The 20,832-nt window shown below is 33.1% G+C and overlaps 1 protein-coding gene across 1 annotated transcript; it reads left to right on the top strand.

The window, feature by feature from the left end:
- The first annotated feature begins 1,485 nt into the window (after positions 1 to 1,485).
- LOC131056787 (putative B3 domain-containing protein Os03g0621600) lies at positions 1,486 to 3,362 on the top strand. The gene is made up of 4 exons (XM_057991050.2): positions 1,486 to 2,032; positions 2,130 to 2,565; positions 2,700 to 2,806; positions 3,026 to 3,362. Exons 1-4 carry the CDS (start codon positions 1,880 to 1,882, stop codon positions 3,281 to 3,283), a joined length of 954 nt encoding a protein of 317 aa, XP_057847033.2. The 5' UTR covers positions 1,486 to 1,879; the 3' UTR covers positions 3,284 to 3,362.
- The last annotated feature ends 17,470 nt before the right edge of the window (positions 3,363 to 20,832 follow it).

Below are 20,832 nucleotides of genomic sequence, written 5' to 3'. Positions count from 1 at the left end.
TATTGAAAAATGGTAAATTTATTATTAAGTTATTTTTATAAATAAATGATGAAATAAAACTAATGTAATTTAAGTTAAAGTAATATAAAAATATTAAAAAGTTCTAAGTTGTTACTTCATTTTCAAAATCATATGTACAAATAAGTTTGACAGAGTGTGTAGAATAAACTACAAATATTGTGTATAATTTATGCATTCTACTTTTATTACTTATTTACTAAATTTGAACAAAAATGCTATAGGTTGAATTTAAGTTTTTATGCGTTTTCTTTTATGTTTGATTTTATTTAAAAACTTTAAATACATTATTAATTATTAATTTAATATAAATTATTATTTCAAACAAATTAATAAATAAAAAAATTGTAAAAAATATGAAAATAAATTATTTCAATTTAAAAAATATAATCAAACATTTAAAAAAATCAAATTAAAAAAATTTAATTTTTTTAAAATTAAACATATAGCCTACTATTTTAAAAAATTAAATATATAATTAACTATTTATTTATTATTTTACAAATATAACTTAAAAAATAGAAAAATATAATAAATAAAAAATATAAATACATTATTAATTATTAATTTATTATTTTACAAATATTAAAAAAAAAAAAATAATAAATAAAAAATTATAAAAAATATTAAAATAAATTATTTCAATTTAAACATATGATCATACATTTAAAAAAAAATCCTTTCCTCCTCCCCCACGAACGTAGTCAAAAAAATGAAAATATGTCACGGGAGTGGGAAAGCAAATTTGGGCACAGTTCCATAGGGATTGAAGGGACAGCTCTAACAGCAGACTTTTATGGCATGGGGTCCGTCCTTTTTTGCAGAAGTCATGTACACCGTACGTGGGATGGCCGTGGATGAGGATGCATGGCATCGAGCGGGCCATTTTGTCCGCTACATAGCCAGTGCCGATAAAAGCTACTATGAAGGAGAAAGGCTTCATTCCAGCGGACAATCCTCGATGGTATCAGAATTACTTTAGTACAATTATATTAATAGGTGTACCCTATGGGAATTTTTAATACTGACAAGTTCCCTGGAGTGTAAACCTGTATAAGGCTGAAAACTTGAAGCAGAATATCAGCAACCCATTAATACCTAATACCTGCAGATTATGCATTCCCACTTCCAGGCAATATCGGCTTCAACTTCCAATGAATTCTAAATTAAACCAAAACCCACTAGAATAAGAAAGGATTACGGAGCTGTCTATCTTTGTACTTTTGAATATTGATCGACTCGGAGGAAATCTTTTAGTCATGAATACAATATTCAGAGATAAATTTGACCTGTACGATTGGCAGATTGGTAAGCCCTAGCACTTCACATGCATTCAGATTTGACTGTAAAAAATTCAAGCAGACTACTATGTGTCAGGAGAAGTAAATGATAGCTGTAGATGTATGATAAGCTTAAGATCACATGTTTCATCCTTTTCTTCACTACCCATTTTGTAATAAGATTACCAGACAGTAAGCAAGCAGGTCTGCTAGATTTTAACCAGCTCTTAGAAATTTGAGTACTCTGCTATAGGTGAGATGGTCTAATCTACCTTTAGATATGAGTGATGAGATAACTATGAGAACACATCATTGTTGGCTGCACACCGCTGCAATTCTACTTAGCATCCATTGAATTCAAGTGCAGGTCTGTCATTCAGGCTGTGTTTTTTTAAAGTTCTGTACTGAGTTTGTACAAAGCCCCCTTGTTGCATATTCATTTAAACATTCTCTAAACCACAATTGATGAACGCCCAGCATGTAGAAGTTTGATTCTTGTGGGTTCACTGCTCAGGTCTTGCTCACCCTCTCACTCTCCTTGTTTGCCTTGAATTTTACAAGCTTTTGCATTTGCATTTGCGATGGAGGATGAAGAAACAGGGGAGCTTTTTATACCATGCAGAGAATGCAGTAAGAAGTGTTATAAAATTCATGGCAAATATCATGAGAAAGAGCATTTTGATGAGTTTTCTTCTTTCTTCAAAGTTTTGATAGGAGACTTCGCAGAGAAATTGGTAAGTTTTATATTGTACTCCGACCATCGTTTTCATTTTCTTTAAACTTTTTGTACAAATTTCCAGGTTCACAAATTGTATAATGTGTTTCATACAGCGTATTCCTCTAGCATTTGTTTCTAAACTGGTAAATGAGAAAGACAAACATATGGTGTTGGAAGGCCCAGATGGACGGGGTTGGGAGGTGGAGTTAACTAGTACAAACAACAAACTGGAATTTCAAGGAGGCTGGAAAGAATTTGTCCATTATCACAGCCTGGAAATGGGAGATTTTGTTGTGTTCAAGTACATAGCAATGTCGTACATGAAGGTTCATATGTTTGGAAGATCTGGGTGTGTGAAAAATATCAATGTTCTTGATTTTGAAAAACCAAAGATTGATTCAAATAAGAGATGCCCTTCTAACAAAATATGTAGTTTAAATCAAACAAGCGGAAATAAATTGGTGACTGATTTGACTTATGATGAAGAAAAGAACCAGTGCGAAGCGGTTGCTGGAAATCAAAAAAGAAAAAGGAAACCCTCTTTTCTTGGTAAGTAATAGTTTTGTTCAAAAGACATAGAACTTAGTTAAATTTGTAAGTTCTATAACTAATTTATATGGTTGCATTTTAATTGTTATTTTACGAGGAGAGCTCATATAAGAACAAAATTAATTTTGTTGCAGGTTCCTCCTCTCAAAAGTGCATGACAATGGAGTCCGCTGCTTCTTTCAAATCAGATAAACCCTTTTATAAAATGGTTATGAAACCGTGGAATCTAGATCACTACATAGTGAGATCAAATTCTCTACTTTCTTTAATTATATATATTCAAATTTAATTAGGAGTAAAGGGTATACAAAGATGCCTCTAACAAAGTAACAACCTGTGAAATTGGTTTTGCTACTTCATTTTTCATGGATCCCTATTATAAGAAAGAATGTATTGAAGCAAGGCACTTCCGATGTTCATTTGGGTTAAATAACTTATTTGTCATGGTTTCGGAATGCAGAAGTTTGGAAAAAGAGAAAGCCAGCAATATCTGATTCAACTTCCAAACCCAAAAAGTGAAGTAGTCCTTCTGAATGGAGAGTCCAAGGAATGGAAGGTAAAATGTATTATTAAGGCCGATATGCCAATCTTTAGTGGGGGTTGGAGGTGTTTTGTACGTGATAATAAAATAAAGGAGGGAGATACTTGTATTTTTGAACAGCTGAATAACAATGAAAACAAATTTATGTTCAAAGTTCACATCTTTCCTCATGAATAGAAAGATCCTCTTCAAGAAACGGAGGACAAGCTTGTAAGGAATGAGGTATGAATGTGTACAAGAAGACTTGAATTTGATGTTCTAACTTTGTTGAAAATGAGTTTTTTTATATGTATCATGAAGTTATAATTATTAATAATTTCTATTTTAAATTTAATTATATTTCAACTTGTTCAGGTTTTTTCATCTTTGCTGCCAGAGTTAGTGTCAAAGTAAAAATATCAAATGTCTATAAGTCTGTAATTTGACTTCTTAAGTGTCTTTGTAGCAGCGTTGTTTCCCACCGTCAGAACCGACTCTTGCCCATTGACAGTGATTTCCTTTCTGCTTAGATTCCACAAGAAAAAAAAATTGTTTGGGCATATTATGAAACACACAGCGTGCTTCCGAGAAACAAACGCACTTAGCTTACCTTGGGGAAGAGAGGCATATGTATCAAATTCAATCAAAATGCCTGTCAAATGGCAAAGAGATATAGAGGGGCAAGAAATAGGATTTTACATCCATATAAATGTTACTAGTAACATATGACCATATTTTTAATATTTTCTTTTAAAACATTACAATCCACGAGTAAGAGAGAGCCATGAATAACATAACTATTAAGATAAAGTGCCTATTTTATATGATAATGGATATTTCCATTATAAATATTCGGGAGTCATCTTTTATATCCTCCAAAGAACTATTTCATTCTTTATTTTCACTAATATCATTTATCTATTTCCTTATAAGTTCTACTAATGAGATAAAAAATATACTAGTATGCAAGGTCACTATTAATATAATGATATAGGGTGATTATACATATGATATAGTAATACCATTCTAGGAAGTAGTTATATACTACCTAATAGGTATAACATGAATATAAAGATTTAGGTAGGAAAAATATAATCGATTAATTTTTCTTATATAGTTATAAAAATAAAGATTGGTTATTGATAAAGATGGAAGAAAATTATAGTTGTATTTTTAGTTTTAAATTGTTTTCATAATAGGTTTATGGATGTTTGTATTTTTTGCTTCAGTTTGAGGGTTGTTATATTGTTTGGGCAACCTTTAATACTATGGTTGATTCTTTATTGGCATTCTATTGACTATCGCTTTCTTATGTATATTATTTCTTTACATTGTTTGAATATTGGAAAATATCATAATTTTATTAATACATTATGTAAAATTTATAATATATTTATAGTTAACTTATATAATAAATAAGTATACAATTACATATAACTTACTCCTCATTACATGAATAACTAATCGTTTACTTAAAAGTTGTCTATAAATAGACATATTAGTATTAATAAATAGAGAGAGAGATAGAGGTGAAGATAAATTGTTCTTGAATGGATAGCTCTCTCACACACATTGTCTTTCATCTACCTATCTATCATTCTTTCCCTCTTTCTAGATCTATTTTTCCTTGTGCTCATCCACTTTTTGCAATATGACTTGATTTTCTTTAAATGGGGAATGGTATGTTGTATATTTTTTGGGATAAAGTTGAATTGTTCTCCAAATAGATGGTTCGTATTATTTTGATTTAATATAAGATGAAAAAAATGTAAGGATTAGATTCAATCTTATGGAATTGTTATTTTTGATATATTTATAAAATTGATATAGTTAAAAGTTTGTATAATTAAGGATTCTATTTAGTGTTGTGGAATTGTTGTGTTTGATATATTCATAAAATCATTAAAGATAAAAATTTTGTATGGTAAGATTTAATTTTAATATTATAGAATAGTTGTATTTGACATATTCATTAAATCATTATAGATAGAAGTTTGTATAATTAAGGATTACATTTAGTCTTTATCTATCTCCCTATCTCTTTCCTTATCCCTCTCTATATCTCTATATCACCCTCTATCTATATATCTCCCTCTCCCTCTCCCCCCTCTTCTCTCTCCCCCACTTTCTACCTATCTCTTCCTCTCCCCTTATTCTTTCTTTGCCTCCTCTACCTATTTCTCCCCCTTTCTCCCCCAATCTCTCTCTCTCTCTACTACATATTTATCTCTTCCATCTCTACCTATCCCTATCTCCTCTCTCTTTATCTCTCCCCCTCCTTTGTTCCATATCCCTCTCCTCCTCCATCTCCATCTCCATATCCATCTCTATCTTCCTCTCCATCCACATCTCCTTACCCACCTTTATCTCTCCCTCTTTTTATCCTTATCTCTCTCCTCTCCCTCTCCCCTTATTGCAAAAATAACATGAGACTATTGGTAATGGAGCTTGAATACCTTTCTAATTTAGAGATCTTGTTTTATTCATCTTTGGATACCTAAAGTGGATGCATAGTTCATTTGAAGCTATAACTTCTCAACTAAGCCCTTTGTTAAACAAAAAACATTAATCACTAAATGTCCTACTAATTGAGCCCATGTACTACACAAATGTATGTGATAAATAGACCAATTTTTTCCCTAATAGACATTTCGCACCAATTTGGTGTACACATTACTAAATGGCCTATCCTAGATCTCCATATCTTCCCCCATTCCTTTCTATCTCTATATCACCATCTATATATATTTCTTCCTCTCCTTCCCTCTTCTAAATATTTTGATCTCTCTCCCTCTCTCACTCTCCATATCCTCTCTTTCTCCCTCTATGTCCCTTTCCATCTCTCTATCTCTACCCCTCTCTCCCTTTTTCTTCCTATATAACTTTATCTCTCTCACTTTCTGTTCCCTTATATCTATCTCTCCCTCTTTCTTTCTTCATCTCTCTATCTCCCTTAATTCTCTCTCCTTTCCATCTCTATTTTTCTATCTCTTTCTCTCTATGTCTCTATATATCTTCTTATATCTCCATCACTATATCTCTCTTTATCTCTTCATCTCCATCTTCCTCTATATGTCTCCCTTCATCTCATCTCCTTATGTCTTTCTATCTCTATCTCTTCCTCTATCCCCCTATCTCTTTCTATATTTATCTCTCCCTCTCTATATCTATTTTTCTCACCTTCCTCTCTTTCTCTATATTCATATCTATCTCTATCTTTCGAGCTCCCCTCCTCCATCTCTAGATGCATCCCCCTCTATCTATCTATCCATGATCTTTCCCCATTTTCCTCTTCCTATACCTTTATATCTCAATCTTCCTCTCTCCCCCTCCATCTCTAGACAACATGTCCCTCTCTTTATCTATCCATCTTTCACCATATTCCTCTTCATATACCTCTATATCTCAATCTCTCCATATTTCTTCTTTTGTCTCTTCCTCTATATCTACCTTGATATGTTTCTATCTCTTTCTATGCCTATATCACTCCCTCTCTCTACCTCTCTTGATATCACTTCCTATCTCTATCTTTATCTCTATATCTCCTCCTCTCTCATTCTCTACTTTTCTGTATATTTATCTCTTCCCCCTCTATCTATCTTTATCTCTATCTCTTCCTCACTCTACATATTTGTCTTCATCTCCATGTCCATCTCCATCTCCTTGCTTTTCTCTTTTTCTTTCTCCTTCCCCCTCTCCCTATTGCAAACATAACATGAACTTATTGGTAATGGAACCTCATTATATTCCTAATTTAGAGTTTTTGTTTTAGTCATTGTTGGATCCCTATAAGTGAATGCATAGTTGATTTGAAGCCATCACTCAGGCCATATGCCTCCCTTGTCGAATTCTACAAACTACTAAAGGTCATAACATTGAGAGAGACACCACTAATGAGTGCATAAAAAGTACCAAAAATTATCTACCATATCATTCTTGAAACCCATGAAGGTGATGGAAAAATTTCCACTCTTAGCCCCTCTATGTGATAAACTTGTAATAATATAGACTGGAAATAGTATGATGGTAAAAAGTAAGTATTTACTAGCATAAAAGGATATCTCTAATTGACTTAACCATTATATAATGCTACAATTTTATTGAAATGTCAACTTCTTTTACAAAAAACATGCATCTCAACTTCTTGATCATCAAATTGCTCCATAAATGACAATTTAGGATGATTTTGAATGCATCACTTATAATTATATATACTAATAATCTTCTTGTCATCACATCTTCAACATATTATACCTACAATCATGTATTAAACATAATATTTTCCTCTTTCTAACATAACACATTTAAGCATAGCAAAATATCTAAAATGATAAACTTGAACTCAAATAACATATTCCAAATACTAAAATCATACTTAAATCCATAGAATGATAATATATGCAAGTCATGATCTTGGCATGTTTTTGAAATGAAAAGTATGAATATTGTACCAACATTGAAAGATTTAGAGGTTTTATTTTAGTTGAATGTTTGGGTCGAGTTGTAAGTGGATACATAGTTGATTTGAACCTATTACTTCTCAATTGAGACATTTGTTGCACAACCATAATTTTCTAAATGCTATTCCAGTTGATCTCATTAACTACACAATGTTAAACAAAAACACAAACCATTTTTTCCTAATAATTTTTCCAAAACTCTTCAGCGTACCCATTGCACACCAAGGTGCAATTGCTAGTTAAATATATTTATCAATTTATGTTATTGGAGAGAGATAGTATAGTTTATTATGATTGTGAATTTAGTTGAATTTTTTTATTTGACAGTTTTCACATTAAGTTAAAATGTAATTCATGTGAGATGAATATTATATAAATTAATACAATAAATATTAAATGAAATGCTTATTTTTTAATATTGAATTTAAATGCAATTAAGATGTGAATATTATGACATTGAACTATTTTGATTAATTGAATTTTAGATTGATATAAAAAATTTGGAGTGTAAGAATTATTATTATAATATTTAAAAGGGGTAAACACTATTGATGTTGAGATAAGGAATTGTTATGAATTAAATGTTTATATTTTGAAATTTAGTTTTATTTATTTGTATAACTCAAACAAATTTATAGAAAATTTGAAGACCTACAAATTGATTCGTGAATGGTAAGACTAAAATAATATGTTTACTGATTTTTGTATATTGAATATTTTGAATAAAATTTTAAACTTAAATGTAATTTAATTATTATATATGATAAATTTATAACAAACATATCAAGAGATTAAAATAATATTAATTTTTAATTATATCATATCAAATATAATTTTATTAACGTAATAAAAGTAGTTACATAAAACAAATATTTATCAATTATAATTTTATTTTATTAAAATAGATCACGCCCTTTTGATTTGTGAATAAAAATTATGTAAGATTTTTGCAAATGCGTTTGGAATAAACGAAGATAGATTTATAAATTTTTGATTGAAAATGTCAAAGCTTTACATTTAATGTTGTATGAATTTATAACTAATTATGATACATTTGTAAAAAGTTTATGAATGTTAGTGATTTAGATTTAATGTTGAATGAATGGTTGGGAAACATTAGGATAATTTTATTAATATTATGATTTTTTGAGATTCCGATGAAAAATTAATGGGAGCATTGTTAATATGGGTTGATATGAGTTTATTAAATGTTGGTTGTTAAATTGTTCTTAGGATTACATTTTTTAAATGGTTGAAATTTTATGAATGTTAGTGATTTAGATTTAATGTTGAATGAATGGTTGGGATACATTAGGATAATTTTATTAATGTTATGATTTTTTGAGATTCCGATGAAAAACTAATGGGTGCATTGTTAATATGGGTTGATATGAGTTTATTAAATGTTGGTTGTTAAATTGTTCTTAGGAATATATTTTGTAAATGGTTGAAATTTTTTATTTGAATGGATAGTGGAGATTTATATATATGTTGATTTTTTTAATAAATTAATGATTTTTATTTAATAATTATAGATGAGCATGTGAATGGTTGAATATTTTATTTTCATGATAGTATATGATGAGGTTCTATTTTGCATGGTATGATGGTAGCATGTGATCAAATTTATGTGTCTATATTTTTTCTCAAGGAATGCCCACTCAAAAAAAGTAAAAATGGGATGCATGGCTAGATTGCATTTGTGGATAGAGTAGGTTAGGGATGTTATAAGTGACATAATGGTTAAGGTGATAAAATGATAGCTAAGATGATTAAGGTGATATGTTGGGCCATTAAGAGGGTGCGTAAGGATGGAATAAATTGATGGGATCTCAAAAAGTGAAAAGATTTTTAGTCAAAAAATGAGTGGATATAAAGAAATGTGAGTCAGTGGATGAATAATATAAAGGATGAAAGTACACCCAAGAGCATGCGTGTAAATGGATTTGACTCAGCCACTCCCATACTCTATCAAGCTCCTTGGCCCTGGTTTCAAATTCACACAATGCATCATTTATCTTAATAAACCTAACGCTCGTTTCTATTGCCGAAGGGAAGGCCACCTCATTAGGGACTGCCCCTGTTGCAAATATTGACCCTCTCTTGCACCCCTCACAGATCCCATCCTCTCCAACCTCTCGGTTGATGAAGACCTCAAGATGTCCCCTTCACCGTCCCAACAACAACCTTCCACTTCACACCCCCCTAGTTGAGGCCTTGCATTCCCATTCCTCTTTGATTGCCCATAAGTTACCTTCCTCTTCACCCTCTACCAAAGCATCCTACAAGGATGTTGTTTTGTCTGAAGAAATATTTTATAAAAAAGGAAAAGATTATTCCCCATCAGTAGTTCATCCTCACCCTTCTCAATCTCTGAGAACTCCACTTGCTAACCCTGAGATTCCTTCACAATCTGACTGCCATGGGGGATCTCCTCCTTCAAGCCCTATGATATAGCATTCTCGGTCGGTGTCTAGGGAGAGAAGTCCTATGGATGACCCTTTAGAAACCAGTGTCGTTGTGTCAACAAATCAGTTTAATTTGCTCATGGATGAGGAAATCCTCAACTCCCAATGAACTATAGAATTCAATCTTAGAATGTAAGGGGTTTAACTATCCCATCACAAAAATACCATGTCAAACAGTCTATCCTGAATAATAGCTCAGATGTCATTATGCTTCAAGAATTGAAAGTCAGTAACAACCGTCTTGATGCAACTCTTGCTAGCATTTGGAAAGAGGCCCGCTCCTTCCATACCAACCATTCTGAAGGCTCTGGGGGTGCATCGTTGGGTCTTTCCCCATGGCTAGTTAAAAGTATCTTGTAGCCTCTGGATCAGACCCTAATAACAATTGTGTTTGGGCCACCATCCTCTTTCAAGGTATGCTTATTGGTTTTTGCTCAGTTTATGCCCCCAACTCCCCCACCAAATGAACAATATTATGGGATTGGTTACATACTCAACTCCCCACTACTGAGTGGGTCTTGGGGGGAGATTTTAACATGACTGAACACCAGATTGACCATAGTTGGGATAGCCAATCCTGACTATCACAAGATGAGTTTGAAGCTTGGACTATTGCTCGTAACTCTTTAGGAGTGCATGATTCGATCATTGGAAAAATGGCCTCCCATAGGCTTCATTGTGTTTACATGGAGTAACTGTCATGAAGGCCTTTCACGGAAGATGTGTCGCTTGGACAGATTCTATATTTCTCCAAATCTACTTATCACTCTTACCAACACAAGTCACTTGGTGCATCTTGACTTGGTTGCAACTCTTTCGGATCATCTTCCCACTTTTACCACTCTTTCTCTTACTGGAGGTACTTCTCTTCCTAACGAGCTCCCTTACAAGCTTAACATCTCCCATCTACAAAACCAAGACTGCATTGATGGTCTTCTTGTTGGTTGGCAAGCTAAACCTAAACCACAAAATGATGGATGGATAAGCTGGTGGGAATGAACAATCTCTCGCTGTGCGCTTTTCCTTCGAGACTGTGGTAGGAGAGCTCTTGCTAAGCGTAGGAGAATGAAAGTCTTTTAAAGGACAACTTGTTGTGAGCAGAAAACTCCTTGATCAAGATCCTACCAATACATATGCTCAACAATCAGTTGCTCATAATGAAAGCCTTCTTCGAAAATTGGTAGCTTATAAAGGCAAAGGACTTCAAATGAGGGCATGATTACAATGGATGAAAGAGGGAGATAAGAGCACTAAATTTATCTTCCATTACCTTCAACACAAACACATGAAGGAACACATTTACATGATTAATTCTGTTGATGGGTCACTATAGACCAGCCATGATATTATTATGAAAATATTTTAGGACCATTACAAACACCTCTTTATAGATGAATCAAGAAATGATCCTTTAATTCATTTACTGGAAGAAAAATTAGCCTCGTGTATTCCTCGTAAGATACAACATGATTATAGCAGCTATCTTGACCACTACCTTACATTGGAAGAAATTGAAGAGGCCATGTATAATTTAGCTTTAGAAAAAAGGTCGGGATTGGATGGCCTTCCGATTGTGTTTTATCGTACTCTTTGGCCTTACATTAGGGATGATTTCTACAATGTTCATCTTGAGGGTATTGAAACGGGGTCCTTAGGACCATTTATTAATCAAGGTCTCATTAAGACTATTCCCAAAGGTAAACAAGAAGATAATGTTAATGGTTGGAGGCCTATAATGTTGTTGAACACATCTTATAAGATTATAGCTAAAGCATTGGCCAAAAGAATTAAAGGGATCACACAAGAGATTGTGAGGTCTGAGCAAAATGGATTTCGTAGAGGCAAATTTATTTTGGACAACCTAGTGCTAGCTTGGGAATCTATTGAGTGGGCTCAACAAACAAATCAAGATGTATTGATTCTTAAATTGGATTTTGATAAGGCATATGATCGCATTAGATGGCCATTTATTCTCAATATGCTTCAATGACTGGTCTTTGGTCCTAAGTTGTGTGCTAATGTTCGAATGTTATTTATGGATGCCAATGCTAGATTGGCTATTAATGGCACCCTTTCCCCTCAATTCCCTCTCCAAAAATCAATCCGCCAAGGTTGCCCCCTTGCTCCATTTCTCTATGCCCTCATTGCGGATGCACTTGGATATCTCCTCCAACATGCTCAAGAAAATCATCTCATTCATGGAATTTCCCTCCCTAGAAATGCTACTACCCTTAACTCACACTTCGCTGATGATAGTATGATCTTTTTACAAAACTCAGTAGAGGATGTCAATAATTTTTTTGATGTCCTTGATTTGTATTGTATAATTTTAGGCTCACAACTTGCTAAACATAAAATTGAATTTTGGATGACCCACCCATGTCCTTGTCCACCTTGGATCCTAAAGGAATGGAAGGAGATCAAACATGGTGTCATTACGAGATACCTCGGTGTACCCTTTGGAATTGGAGTTTCCTTGAAAGATATGTGGAGGTGGTTTTTATCTAAATTAAAATCCAAACTATTGGCGTGGTCAAACTATTTTTTTATCGATGGTTGGACGTATGCAGGTGGCTAATAAAATTCTTTTAGCAAGTCATGTTTATATCTCTTCATGCTGGCTACCTTCTAGATCTTGTTATAACAAACTTACCCAGCTGATTCATAATTTTATTTGGTCTAAATGGGGTAACAAAAAGGGTAGGCTAGTTACCTCATGGTCTCATTGTGTTCTTCCAAAGGATAAGGGAGGTTTGGGTATCATAGATCCTTACACGCAAGGGATATGCCTTTCAGCCAAATGGATCAACAGAGCTTTGGAAGGGAATTCTCCGTGGAAAATTCTGATCAAACATAGAGTCCAAACAACCATAGCTAGAAAGTATTGGAGCACAGTTCACTAGCATGATAAGATTCTCTTAGCCTCCTTTTTTAAAGTTCATTGTTCAGCTCCTCTTAATTGTATTTGGAAGGCTTGGCAGCTAGTTTCACACAAGTTTTCTTGGTACGAAAAGTCCTTTAGCCATGGACTAAGTTTTTCTACTTCCTCAATTTGGTGGAACAAATTAATTCAAGTCAATGGTCATCCTTTGGAAGAGATTCCAAGATTCAAACCCAAGCGTCTTTTCAAAAAAGGCATTCATGTATTCAGGGACCTTTGGGACTCCTCAAGATTCACTTGGAAATCATGGCGTCAACTCAAATATTGCTCCGATTTAAGCTATAGTGACAAGGCAGTGGTGCTAGAAATTCAAAACTTGGTTCCTCCTAATCTCACTCTCCTCATTTTTTCTTGCAGTCATTCACACTTCCTCAAAGATTGGAGGTGGCCTAATGGAAGCAGTATCATATCTTTTTCCCCTAAAGTTCTCTATAATCAATTAGTGCCTAATGTGTCCCTCTCTCACTATCTTAACACTCTTTGAAAGTGTAACCGAAACCGTGCTCATTGGAACAAACCAAGTCTTCAAATTTGGAAAACCAAAGGTGACGCTCAGTCACAAATCATTGCTTGAAAACTTCTTCATGGGAAACTTCCAGTTGGATCTCATCTTAAGTTCCTCTTTCTGCTCCCATGTTGCCCTTTTTGTGTTAAAGAAGAATCACTTAAGCATTATTTTTGGCTTTGTTCTCATGTGAGGTTGTTATGGATATTCCTTAAGATTAACATACCTACTCTCTTCCACTTCAATTGGTCATGGAAAGTTTCTCTTCTTGGTTCCACTCAAGCCCGCAACATGATTTCCAACTCATGTAGGCTTGTCATCATTAAAAATATTTGGATGTTTCGTTGTTAGGCTGCTTTGTCTCACTCTTTTTTCCCATTGGAAATTGAAATTCATACTAGATATGTTCCAATCTGCAGCCTTTGATGACTTGGCTAGTATCTTATTTTCATGATGCTGCAACTCATCTGCAAGCCAAAAATCTCTAGGCTCAGCTACGTGAGAGAGTTGCAACAACTTCTAATCGTTTCATAACATGTTCTTCCTCATTTTGTTTCTTCAGCAATTGATAAAAATGCACAACAAGATGGGCTTCTCAATTGACTGACACATACTCTCTTCCCATTGGAGATTTGGAAGTGTTATTTACACAAGTTTGTTATGCTTTTATACATTGTTTCCCTCTTTTCTACTCCAATTAGTTCCAGAAGATATTTCTCTACAGTTGCCTCATGCTTTTATGTAGTGTATAGGCCATATGGGTCAAAGAACTACTCTTCCAGCTCAAGGATAAAGTTGTCTCTTAGGCTGCATTCTTTCTCACGTCATGTGATTAGCATGGGTTATGTCTTGTGGTTGATATTACAGTGCTGCTCTTTGTCTTTTGCATTTGTCATTGTTCACTATAGTTTTCCAGCACTACCTTTGTCACAGTAGTTTTTCTAGCACTTCCTTTGTCTGATTTTGCTGCTCCTTTTATGCTGGTGATGCAAATTCTCTATAATTTGCTGTCTTCAAGTCAGTTGAGTTGTAATTTGTAATCTACTACAATTTGTAATATTTTTTTTAATTGCTTATTCCAATACAAAAAAATAAAAAAATTATAAATGTTGAACATGATATGAATATTGCATGGACTTCAATTTTTTTGAGCAACTTGGCTTCTTTTTTTAATCAGATAATAGGATGTGTCATGATACGAAAAGTCATGATCACAAGATCGCCATGTGTTATACAAGTAAAACATCCAAGCACATACATATGATATCTATGACTACATGTTATAAATACCCTAATAATTTACAAAAAATGCAAAATAAAACAAGAGAACACGCAAGCAATAAAGCTAACATAAGATGAATTTTTTTTTTTACCTAGTCATATTATGCTATATACACATAACACACACATGTTATAGCTTCGTAAATACCAAGCCATAACATGAATACATTATATAACATGACTTACAAATGAAAAATGTAACACCCCACCTCACATATAGATAATACAACTCTAATTGTTACATGTTTTTTCTTCAATAAATGGTGAGATAGATCATGAGATTATAAATGATATAATTTTATGTTGATTTACTCTAGATATTCCCTCGCTTACAAGATGAATAATATGAATTATAATTGTGGTCTAACCATGCTTTTGAATTTGTTTGCAATGTGCACAAAAGTAACATGGACTAAGGGAGATATATATTTCAAATTGATTTCCTTTATGACAAGCTATAATTTCAACTATTGTTTAATTAGGAGGAAATGCGGATTTATTATTAGATATAGATGTGTTTATGGCTTTTATTATTGTGGGTCCTTAATGAGTGTTTTTTAGTCAAATACCATGTTTTAATTTCAAAAATAGACCCCTAGGGTCTATAGCCTTGAGGTGGGGGCCTATTAGACATGCAATAAATGCCCTAGGACTTGATTTTACTCTCCAAAAGTCCCCATTATTATGAGTGACGAATTTTGGGGATAGATAGTTAAGGGTACCAAGCCCACTCCCCATACCTCATTTATGAGGGAAAGACTTAGGGAAAGGGGTGTCCTAATTTTTGTCCCCAATTAAATGAAGAAAAGGCTTCATGGAGGAGAGGATGGGGAGGTGACAAGTGCCACCAATTCTTCCAAGTCTTCCAAGTCTTCCAAGTGATATCTACTATAAAATCATTAGTATCTAGGCAAGTATAGTAGAATTGACTTCTTTTACAACATAATAGATTTTGAACTTCAATTTCAAATGATTTAGTTTAAATATTTCTACGGGTGGATCTTGCCATCTATAAAGAAAATAGTGGGTCTCATTATTGATGATATCAGTAATAAGAGTGTATAATATGGAAAAAGATTAATTAGAATGATTTTAACCAAAACTTGAAGAATAAAATAATGATTCCTTAAAAGAACTTAAATTCCATTTTAACTAACATTGAATAAATATAAAATCTTCTTTAATAGGAGACCCAATTCAATGAAATCTATAACTAATAAAACTTGAAGTTGCATACATTTAATCAAAATTTGAAAGGGAGAAAAAAATATTTAACAGAAGAAAAAATCTATTACAAGTGACACAATAATCAATTTCAAATATTGAAATAACACTTATTATTCCTTCTTTTATTGAATATAAATTCACTTAAAAATCTTCATTGATTACATTCAAATCACCAATACATGAAAAAAAAAATCATGTAAATTTGGCAAAATCAAATTTAAAATTAATTTTTATTCAACCAAAATTTTAGAATATGAATAAAACATATGGTGAGTCATTCCATTCAGCTCTACGTTCTTTAAACCAGAAACGAAAATCACAATAGAAACGAAAATGTGACGAAAAATAAAATATTTAAAAGTTGTTTATAAGAAATGTGTCCATGTGTGTGTGTGAGTGAGAGAGTGAGAGAGATTGTGAAATACAAAACATAATCAAAATAAGAATCAAAGATATTATAGATCACTTCTACATAATTTAAATTGAATTTAAGTCAAAAATACACTTATCATAATGTATGCAATTATGATAGGTTTTCAGAAAACATTTTGACTAAAATCTAATGAAAAGCTTCTCAATTAGAAATTTAATTTATAATCTCTAGTCTCAATTTTATAAAAAACTAAAAATCAAACTCCCTAACTCCAGATAAAATTTAGAAGTGAAAATATAAAACTCCCAAGTCTAATGAATATTTAGAAAAAGTTAAAAAGTCAAACTCCATACACAGTTAAGTTAAAAAGTCAAACTCCATACACAGTTTTGTATTTTGTTTCATGGTATTCAGTCTATACGTAGACACATTGGGCGGTGATCTACAGTATAACATAAATGTATTTACAGCTGCACACAATGCAATCAGATCAAATTGATGGAAGTTAAGAGCATGGTAATGGCAGCTCAGAGAATATAAAGCAAATCAAATCCCATCGGCACTAAAATCTACCAAATGATACGGTGCATTTATTCTGCCATTTGTTTTGACCTGTACTCTTTGAGTTACGTCAAATAGATACAGGTCAATTGACTGCATTAAATAAATATTGAACAAAATATCGGATTTCATGCATCAGACAACATATCCCACATCGGCTAACTATGGAATGGCATGAGACTGGTGACTATAAATTATGACTAATATATCTATATTTAAAAAATATAGGTAAATTATGCTGAGAGATATCATATAATAGAAAGGAAACGATTACAGCAATATTATTAATATACAAGATTTGAATGTAACGATTTCATATAGTTGGAAACAAGTGGGAAGGGTTCTATTTTATTTAGATTAATAAAATAACACTTCCACAAAAACCAAAAGATGATATATTTCATGCATTTACAGATCATTTGCATGTCAAATTGTTTCAAATTTGAATTTTTGTTTACAGACATTTTGATATCATTGTAGATGCCTCTCAACATAATTAAGATTTCTTCAATCGTCTTGCAAGGCTTTTAAACAACTTTCAATAGTTGATATAAATAAAGAGGTTGTAGATAAAGAAACGCTTCGATATAACAATGTTCGTGATCAAACCCTATCGCCTGAAATCTAAAAAATAATAGTAAGTAAATGATAGCAGAGGTCATATCATCTCATAAATTCTACACAGTGAGATGATAAGGTTAGATGCCTTTGGGAGACCGCACAACAATCAATATTAGTAGATAGCTGACTTAGTTGTGCCCTGTCATGGTCATGCAATGAAAATGGTAGTCAACAAATATCTCTGTCATATTATTAAGAATGTGACATAAAGATGTACGTTGCAGCAGTGATTATGGCTGCACATAGTAGAATAAATAACCCGCTCTGAAGACAAAAGGAACAAGGACATTTGATCAAATGGACATGGGAAAGTAAATTAATCCTGCTACAAAGAGTACTAAAGGAAATGAAGAATTTGATATGGGACAGTACAATTTCCATCCCCAACTGATGAATTGAAAACCGTTCTTCTCTCATAAATTGACCAAGAACATTAGGTACCTAAATGAAGTTACAATCATGATCATGATGATTTTCCCCTGGATTTGCATAATACTTGGGTTCCAAATTCATAGTCAACGTGGCGTTGGTTGGCGGTGTAACCAAGCACTCAGAGTGCATATTTAATACTGTAACAGATAGAGATTCGTAACTGAAGGGAACCATTTCCTTGTTGGTGAGCCTAATAAATGGGTCTGTCTCCAGCATTTTCAACCATTAGATAAGACGTCACCTTCTCTGGTCTTGAGTACGACCATGGGCAGGCCAAATCTCCATTTCAAACCTTGCTGGCATGCATATCCTACAACAAGAAAGAAGAGTAAAATACCATGCAAAATATAATGGTAAAAATATGAAAATAGAAATGAAGATAGGGGAAGAGCACCAGTAGTCGTGCACCTTCTATGAGTAGTCGTGCACCTTCTATGACGAGTTAACTGCTTATAATTAAGGTTTCAGGTCGTCATCATCATTTTTGGTAGGTTTTTTAAACGCATTTATAAAAAGTGTTCAAAATGTCCATTTTTGAACCCCCTACCAATCATAGTGAATTAGCACACCCAATCTTTAGTTACCTTTGACCTAATAGTTGAACATATTGTCACCTAAAAAATTCAACCCCTAACACATATGAAAACAATTAACATTATATGATTGTACATTATGTTATTAATACTTAAATAAAATTAAATCATATCCATTATTTACTCATCGAATAGTCAAACAATTTCTATTAAATAAGTGAATGAATAAAAACTAAAAACTAAATAAAACTAACCTAATGCCTACTCAACCTAATATTTTCTATCCTCCACAGCCTAACATTCCTCAAACGCTGCCGCCATTGTTTGCGTTTCAAGAGCATGCATCCTCTGCCGCCACAGGAGCTACTTTGTCACCATGAACAAAGACGTGGCAACCAGAGCGACCAAGGCAGGGCATTCATAGATGTGGCAACCAGAGCGACCAGGGCAGGGCATTTAGAGACGTGGCCTGGGAAAGACGTGGTATATTGTTTTACAAGGGCATTCTTATTTTGACTGCTTTTTACGTGATATCCTTCTCTGTTTTTTATTTTGACTGCATTTTACGTTTTGCAGCTTTCTCCTCGGCGTTTCAGGTACAATGTCGATGGCGTCTGCAACTGTGTCTATTGACACAAGAAATAAAATGGTTTGCAACCCTTTCGAGCAGGTAAGGTCTTTACAGATCTTACGGGGCAATGACCCATGCTTGAATTTGAACATTTGTGCAATATTTTTTATCTTTACCTATCATTTTCCTCTACATAAGGCTATTTACCTGGCAAAAAGCTTTGGCTAGGGTTACAAATTTCTTGATGTTGATTTTTGTCTCCTTCTATGCATTCTTGTTGCTATTTACTTGCCAAAAATCTTTGGCTAGGGTTACAAATTTGTAATAGAGATTTAAACCCTAGCTTTACTTTTTCTGAAGGGTTGCATTTTATTGCAGCGACACAATTCTTCGATAGCGTAGCTTTTCTGCTGATAATTGTAAACCTTGTATATAAAACCTTGTATCACACCCAACTTGAAATTCACCTCTGCAAAATCCTAGATTCGCCTCTGCCGATAATTGTAGATAGTTTTTTGAATATTTATTTTATTACTAAGCAAAAGTTGGGCATATAAGATAAGGGTGGAGTGATGGAAATAAAATAAAATTGCCCACATATTGTATTTTCCCTCAAGATTTGGCATTAATTGAAAATAAAAAAAAGGGGGCTCACAAGTAAATGTGGCAGCACATTAGAGGTTTGAGGGAAAAACAATGGAGAAGGTTTTATAAACTCTTGAGAGCTAATGACTAAGTCTTTTAGAGACTATCACAGGAGATAAAGAGGAAAGCCTGTGACTAAATGCATTGACAAAACTTCTTGTAATTCAAAGGGCCCGTAGTTTTAAAGTAAAAGCTATAGGTGGAAATAAAATGCAAGCCCATGGCAAAATGTATTGTCACAAACTATAAAAGTGAAATTGTATGTTAATATATTTTGACGAAGGCTTTAAAATAAAGCTTAATTGTGCAAGTTTTCAATTGACTAAGGTCTTTCTTTGCCAAATCAATAAAGGCATAGACATATATGTGAATGAACCTGCAAGTCATAAATATAAGTTGTATGTAGAAATTCGTTAGGTTGGCATTAGTTTAAAGATAAAGTTTTAAAACTTCAAAGGGCCATTGATCAATGGTCATTAAGCATTCAAATACACTCAATGTTTTTAAACTCCTATGAGTGGTGATACTTCACAAAGATTGCAAGCTAAAACACAACCTCTATGGTTGGAGTTACAATGGGGCAGCTGCATTTTATGATCCATATCTTAGATTCATTTTTAGCCAGGAGTTCTATAAGTCAATTTGGTAGGCATGTATTTACCTCATATACTTTTGGCTCTTCTCTTCTATATATGTAATGGGCTCTTTGGAGCAGCCAGATGTGATTTTTCTTTGACAAAGCCTTGCCTCTTTTTAATATAAATTGTGTAGTTTAGAGGCTCTCAACATAGAATTTTAATGTTATTTTAGACCTCTAGTAGTAATTATGACTTTACAATATTTGAAGCATCGAATCAATGATATCGTGGTTCAATATTCTAATTTTTCTCTTTTAAATGGGGAAGCTTTGTCCATCATGGTATTGGGTTCTTTGCCTCTTGTAATTTCTAGTGGTCAAGTCATTTTCGATAATCGAAGTTTGCTGCTATTTGTGCTTGCTTATAATTTTGTCAAGGGATCTAAGTGATCTATTTTGGTGCATCAATCTTTCTTTTATTTTTTCCTTACTTTGCTCTTTCTTACCCCTTTTTCTTGATATCAAATCACTAGAATAGATAAGTGTTGAGCT

The sequence above is a fragment of the Cryptomeria japonica genome, chromosome 7, assembly GCF_030272615.1.
Source record: "Cryptomeria japonica chromosome 7, Sugi_1.0, whole genome shotgun sequence".
In the NCBI taxonomy this organism is placed as follows: domain Eukaryota; kingdom Viridiplantae; phylum Streptophyta; class Pinopsida; order Cupressales; family Cupressaceae; genus Cryptomeria; species Cryptomeria japonica.
Note: the sequence above shows the minus strand (reverse complement) of the source record. Positions and strands in the feature narration are given on the sequence as shown.